This window comes from Dermacentor albipictus, chromosome 1 (assembly GCF_038994185.2).
Source record: "Dermacentor albipictus isolate Rhodes 1998 colony chromosome 1, USDA_Dalb.pri_finalv2, whole genome shotgun sequence".
NCBI classification, from domain to species: domain Eukaryota; kingdom Metazoa; phylum Arthropoda; class Arachnida; order Ixodida; family Ixodidae; genus Dermacentor; species Dermacentor albipictus.
In genome coordinates, this window is record NC_091821.1 from 152,509,881 (window position 1) to 152,517,201 (window position 7,321).

At 42.3% G+C, this 7,321-nt stretch overlaps 1 protein-coding gene across 3 annotated transcripts in view; it reads right to left on the bottom strand.

Moving 5' to 3' along the window:
* LOC135902984 (tyrosine-protein phosphatase non-receptor type 2-like) overlaps positions 1-6,139 on the bottom strand; it is a 109,135-nt gene extending 102,996 nt beyond the window's left edge. Inside the window, exons 1-4 of one of the 3 annotated variants that reach the window (XM_065433315.2) lie at positions 5,859-6,137; positions 5,244-5,340; positions 2,682-2,782; positions 1,334-1,432 (exon numbers count right to left, since the gene is read on the bottom strand). In XM_065433315.2, the coding sequence (XP_065289387.1) occupies positions 1,334-1,432; positions 2,682-2,782; positions 5,244-5,340; positions 5,859-5,924 (363 nt within the window). In that variant the 5' untranslated portion in view covers positions 5,925-6,137. Of the gene's footprint in view, positions 1-1,333; positions 1,433-2,681; positions 2,783-5,243; positions 5,341-5,858 lie in introns of all 3 variants that reach the window. The other 2 variants (XM_065433314.2, XM_065433313.2) reach the window with 2 other exon arrangements.
* Positions 6,140-7,321: the final 1,182 nt, after the last annotated feature.

Genomic DNA, 7,321 nt, shown 5'->3' on the forward strand with positions numbered 1-7,321 from the left:
ACTTTCACTGCCACCTCACATTCATGCCCAGCTCAGCCGGCCAAGATTGTGCAGGTGCTATTGAGAGCTCAGAATATGGAAGTTATAGCCCCTAAAGGCTAAACCCCATTGGCGCGATTTTGTGCGCGACAGCGACGAGCGACGGGTTCGCGCGACGGATCGGGCCGTCGCTTGAACAGATCGCTCGGTCTTGTCGCGCGATCGCTCGGTTTTGCAAATCTAGAATTCGTCGCTCGTCGCCCGGAAGTGCTATGCGCGACTAGCCAATAGCGCAAAGCCGGAACTGGATGTACATAACTCCAGTACTTCTGACTGTCGCACGGAACGAGCAAACGATTGAATTTTTATACATGCAAGGATAAGAACCTATTGCAAGACTTTCAGAAATATTTTATGCTGCTTTTTACAGTAAAATACATCAACTTAAGTTAATAAAGCATGCGTCACGCTAGTTTCGGCGCCTATATTGCCGCCCTCATACCGGCAACACTGGAAAGCCGTCGCGCGAAGCGGTCGCTCGCTTGGAGCTTGACTTCTGGGCGACGAGCGAGCGCGACAGTCATCTCCATCGCGTCGCTTGTCGCTGTCGCGTGCAAGATCGCTTGCATGGGGTTTATACTTAAAAGTAGCATGCTTACAAAATGAGTTATGGCCGTTCATGAGTCACTGTTCCAGTTCCCCCCGAGCTTCCACACCTAACAGCACTCTTCTCAGCTCTCTGCAACTGCTGCTTGTCATTTTATCATAGTGATGCCTCTTTGTATTTGTGACAGAATACATTCTTGGCATGTCAGTCAGTACCTTTACCATGGGAGGTTGCACATATAATGTACCCATCGGTGATTGCCTTCAGTTCAAATTATCAGTGTTTTTAGAGATGAAGTTTAAAATAGGCACTTTCCTCCATAAAACAGTACAAGCACCTACAGGGACATTAAAACATTGCCAAGTTAACGGGATGTATGAATGTTCTAATTCAAGTTCACTCCCAGACCAGAAACACAGCAGGAAAGATGGCCGGGTAGGCGTTCCATAACACACTTAGCAGACTGTGAAAGATCCACGAGAGTAGTCGATCCTTTGATCAGCGCATCGGGGAACATGCTAGTAGTACTTCAAGGCAAAAAAACAGCACTTCCGAATACAAAACTCCTTAATTTTTTATTTATTTCTTTTTATATATCAACCATGCATTTCATCCTACTACCTCAACTCAAGACAAATGAAGGCTTGAGCATTACATACACAAAATACTTTGGACCAAATGACCAATTTTAAACATCATGTTTCCCCCCTTAGAGGAAAAGACGAGCACAAAAAAAAGTTTACTTACAGTGTTTTTCTCGATGATACGATTAAGCATTAAAATGGCCTTGGTCTGCTGCTCCCAGACCATGAGCCAAAAATGGCTAGTAGTTGTCGGTAAAGGTCCCTGCAACAAGGTAGAAAGCAAGATACAATCCAAATATTTAAAGGGCCCCTCCAACTTTTTGTTATCAAAGATGTTAAGAGGGTGCCTTTTTACAAATCTGCACCTTCTATGAACAGTAGAACAGGTAATCAAATGCCACAGCTGTCATGCCTTCAAAGCCTTTCTTTTTTGTCATCACTCATACTGCATGGTGGGCATAGAACTATGCCCACCATGCTCTTCACGTCCTCATGTCAATATTTTGTATCGACGTGACTGAGATCATGTGGTGCCACCCTTGACCACACCACCCATCCTGAAGGCCATAGTACTGGCACAGTGGCATCATTTTACACCACGAAATGGTGCCACTGCCCAATCTGCAATGAAGTTCCATGTCATAAGTATGTCAGTTTGCAACACCGAAGCGCAGGCCTATTTTACACCGACTTACACTGCACCATACCTACATTTCTCTTCCACCTGTGAGGCACAATTTTTTTATCATGAATGCGAGCTGCAAAAGGAGTAGCATTGCCTGTTATATATGAAACGAAGTTAAACTGATAAAATAAAACAAAACATGCACTACTTCCTTCAGCTATTCTGGCTATAAAATAATAATTGCCTTAGTTTTACATACATTTCTGTATACCTACATGCCACAAAGTCAGATCTTAATTTTTGAGAACCAAAAATATTTTACTGACATACATGATTAAAGTTTCCACGTCTGTTCTATGTCAATAACTCCTAAAGACAACATACCCAAAGTTTGATCGTTCTGACACGTTTCAATATAAAGACTTCAGATTCTTCTTAATGCGTGTGCAGTGGTGTCACAATGTTTCCACACAACTGGCTGGCTCTGACAGCTCTTACACAGTTGCTGCAGCATGTTCAATTTATTCAGCCTGGTACAAAACCTGATGAAAATGACAACAGTGATACTGTGACAAAATGTAAGCAAGAATTATATTATTCAGCCTTGGCAAATTTATTAAATACTGAACAGCCTTACACAAGGTACTGTAACAGTTTCAGAATTATATAGTATCTGTTCATGGGCTAACTGTTCAACTGCAACAACACTGTTTCTGAACAATGTGTTAGAAAACATGTAAAAAAAAATAAGGCACAGGAAGTATATAGGCCAGTCCTACAATATACACAATACACTTAAAAGCAAAATATTATTGTCCCAACTTCTTCAGAACTGCTACACGTAAGTTTTCTAAAGGTTCAACAAATGGGAAGACAATAAACTCACCTGAGTTAAAATGTAGGTGCGATTAGCCGCCTTCACTTTAACCAGGCTGGCATTAATATAATCCTTGTCCCCTCGTTTTAAGATGACTCTGCTGTGGTCATCTACAAAAAGCATAAGCAGTGATTCAGCCCAATTTCTTTTTGAATCAGTCTTGATAACCTCGGGTAACTTGCAAATTCAAGGTTGCAAAGGAGGGAGAAGGGCAGAACAAAAAGAAAAAAGAGTAAAATGCTACCACAGCCCTTCATCAAAGCAGTTTTATTCGATATCAAGAACCTCACCAAGTTGTTTCTGAAAAGAATGAATAGGAAAAAAAAATACAGCAATGTTGTACGCCTAAATGCAATTTAATGTTTCTGCATGCCAATACTGGATCTCTCTTCACAGGTGGCAGGCACAGAGGTGCATCCAAAGTGATAATGGAGGGCAACTCTTGCAGCATACCGTAATAACATGTTTAATGGCTTATTGCCTGGCTAGCACATAGACAACAAGGGCGGACACTCACAGCCTCCGAGTTGTTCATTCTTTGTGTCTAATGTGCAGGAAAATTTTGGTAATGCAGCACCCAATGCTCAACTTTGGCTAGCCAGACCAGGTTGTACCCATTCTGATTTACCTTGCTTGTTTTGCGTCAGTGCTGAATGACACTCAGTAGAGACTCTTCTGCAGCACCCCCATAATGTGTCCCAGCAGGCTTTACCAATTCTAATAACAAGTTCCCCTTAAACCCTTAGATTTCTAAAGTATTTCACAAGTGCCACATTATGTCAATGTCGCACAGTGTGGCCCCACAAAGTAGACCAAGCTAGGCTTTTATAGTGGCTGGGCTTTACAAATTATAACTGCACTGATATCATGTATGTCACATCATTGGCCAGTGAACAAAAGTCGGTTTGAGACTATTTTGCCTTTTTTTTTTTTACTGTCATCATTTTCAAATGAGATTAGTTTTTGCCATGTGACAGCGTGCTGTGATAATGACATTATTCGCAACAAATGTCATATGTTGAAATTGATATTAGATTTGCCATGTGACAGGGGTATTAAACCTGCCTGATACAGCAAAATCAATGTAGAAGGGCATCTTTAGCAGGGAAAAGCCATTTTATACATTAATTGTTGGCAGAGAACAGAGTTCATTCTGCTAATCCTATTGATGTGACTAAGTGCAAATATGAATTTCCAAATGCATGCATTAAACTGAGTAAAGAATTCTAATGTGAAATATTACTTAATGTTTTTTTGTGATTATGTGTTTTACAACTTCTAACTCACTAGGCTCGTGAATTCTAATGGCAACCTTTGACTATGCTCAAGAATCCATATCATGATTGAAAAAAAAAAAGAAAGATTTGTATGAGACCAATTAAAGTCAAGCATGTGTGAAACTGATTGTGTGGGAACACTCAATCTCGATTGAGTTTTACCACTGCATCAGTTTTACCACATTCAAAAATACCTGTGTAACATTGACATAAATGTAGAGAACATTCATCTGGTACACAGGCCCAAAGCAAGAAAACACAGGCAACAAAGCCAACCAGTTAGCCAGTGGTGATGTAATTGGCACTTATCACTACAGTTTTCACAATGCGATCAGAAGTTCCATGCAACATCAGTGTACAAAAACTAAACACCACAGAATTTATATTTAGCCTTCTTGCATATCACTAACACACCTCAGCTTTTAAAGTGTATAAAAAATCATGTTATGCATGCACGAAGCATTGCATTGTATAAGTTCATTTTTCCCTTCACCAATTTTCCTTTTCTTGCAACTGTGCCTTGTCACCATTCATTAGCAAAAAGCTGTTTGTGACGCAATCATGTTGAAACTTTTAAAAGAAAGAGGGTGCTGAACGAGGTGTTACCTATTCCATTTTTCAACTTCCATACAAAAGCCGAAACGTGTAATACTTATTAACAGCAAGGATGCTGTCACTGCATATCTCGTCACACACACACCCTATATTTCTTTCACTTTGTACCTTCCCCCTAACTCATCACCCTTTGGTAGTCCTATTCACATAAAGAATGAATATCAAAAACAAATGCCACTATCCATTGTTTGGCCATGCCACCAGAGGTTTTGTTGTTGTTGTTGACACCAAGTCATTTCTTGGTTCATGAAAGGTTCCTTCCTCAAAAGCATATGGGGTATGCCATGCATGCGATACCTTGTAGCTTTCGCACTGCGAGCAAGGTAGCTAATGCAGATGTATTTCCCAAACATGTGTATCACATGCAACACAGAAAATACTGCATTCACGCACTGGCGCCAGATTATGCGCTTTAGACGATGGTTCTCGCTCTGGACATAGCGTGAACGCTTGATAAGCCAAGTCACATCCCTCCGTCTGTCTGTCTCCCGCTTAGTTTGTTTCCGAGAAACACGTTTTTCTTTACAATTCTAATATTTGAGCAGAAGTCATTGGTGAAATTAACAATCTCCGAGAATGCACAGCCGTCAAGCGACGTTAAGTTTCAATGCTAAGTATCAAAATAAGGTTTCAAGTTTCAAATTCCAAGTGGCTATATGTGGTGAGCCATCTTACTCACATGGATTTACGTCTCGGTACCGATTTAAGCTCTTGTTATCCATTCGTCTTGCATCTTTACACGTGTAGTCATAGTTGTTGGACTTGTGCCTGATCTTCTGCAACATCAAAGAAAATATGTGGCACAGGCGGCAAAACTGAGAGCCGGAAACGCTGAAAACATCGACCTACAAACTGGGAAGCAACGGAGCTAGAAACACGACTGGCGTCGCGACCACTGAATCCCGAGCCAATTGCGCACCGACTCTCGGTTTCCCAGTTTTCTCAAGCAAGTGCAACTTTTCCCTGCTGCCCATAAATCAGAGTTATGGTTCCAACAAGAAAAAAAAAAGTCAGCAAGCAAGGGACGTAAGCCAGCACTTTTTAACGTCACCAGCGGTCCTTGCTTCTTACGTGCGTGGGTTACAAGCGTTACATTGTTAATCTGTAGGCCTAACGACTCTTCCAAATTCAATCCAACGTTTGAGAAAAAGACTTTTCAATTTGCAAAACAGCTCCTATGAATTGTTACTTATGAAATGAACGGTGTCCTTCCGAAAAGCAGAACTCGCGCTACAACACAACGGCGACAAGAACAAATTACGACAACGGGTTAGTACCTCGGCGGTAAACTTACCTGGTAGACTGAATTCCAAGAGTTCTTAGAATCTATTTCTTGAAACTCCTGTTCCATGCTGAACATGAGTTTCAGGCACGTTACCTGCGACACACGGCAATCAAGACATCCCTGCACAGAATGATCATCACTGAAAATAAGACCTACAAACGAGCAGGCTCTCAGCCTAGCTGCACACAAGGGAAACCGAACATCGCCATGCAAGCAGCGCACGAGAGCACGCTCTTGTTTAGTGTTCCTTCTTTCTCTCTCACTCTCTCTCTCTCTTTTCGTCTTTTTTTTTTCCCCCTTTTTCACCGCGTAGTGCGTGCAGTGCCACTCGCAAGTTCAAACTGTCGGAGTCGCAATGTCTGCAGTTTTCAAGAAAAAGTAATATTATTTATAATACGTCACATCTGAACAATGGCTGAACAGTAAGGCAACGAATGTCATGAACCAATGGGTGTATAGAGGCTAGAAGGTTTTCCTAGTGTCACGACCGAGCCGGCGCAGCTGAAATAACTTGCTATGCGCAAGGCAGATGGCGCTACCGCCCGCTGGCGCGCGGGCGGGCGTATGGGGGTAGTGCTCTCTGGTTCAGTCGGTTGATCGTGTGTGTGCTGCTGTCACTGCCTTGACAAGGCGTTAAAGTGCTAAAGACAGTGCAAACTCTGGCACAGGTTCTCTTGTCATTTTGATTCGACCCGGACTAGCTGTAACACCGACAGCGTGCCGCGGCAGGAGCAAATGCAAGCGTCACGTCGGGCCCGACCTACTGCGCCGTAAAGAAGCGTAAAAACACAGCTTGTACATGATATTGAAACGAGAAAATGAAGCGGGACAAATTGCAGGGTGGAATGTCTTTATTACACAAGGTTCCATGGCAACAATATACTAATGCCTTTCCTTGTGCGAAGTGCCCTGTGCGAGGCTACCGACAGCGCCTCATTTTAAGCAGCATTTTTCTTTTATCGCTGCGCTCTTTGTTTACTGACTTTACAAGAAAATGCATCCTAGTCAAGGCGTAAAACTTTATCCTTTCTGTCATAATTCGACGTCCATGCTCCTCGCAGCTCACACCTTGAAGCTCACGCCCCTGAAGAAAATGCAGAAAGCTGACCATGCTATCTGCGTGTAACTTATTGCGACTGAAAAACACCGTAAATGCGTCTTCAAGCTTTGCTATGAGCTGTTCAATTGGCCTTGATGGATAAACTAAGCCTCCATGGTGAAAATTTCGAGTAAGCGAGGCATTGTTGTTTAACTCGGCTTGCAAAGAAAAAGTGCTGAAACAAGTTGCACATTCAGGGCAAGGAAATCTTTTAAGGATTTTTCTGACAACATACCCAGCTACATAAAAAAAATTAGCCTGCTGTCACTTTTTTTTTTTTTGTCTACACAGCCCTGAGGATCGCTCAGGCTGCTGTGCTCCTCGAGCAGCTGTGCATGCAGCAGAAGCCAAGTTTCCGCCATCCAGTAAATTA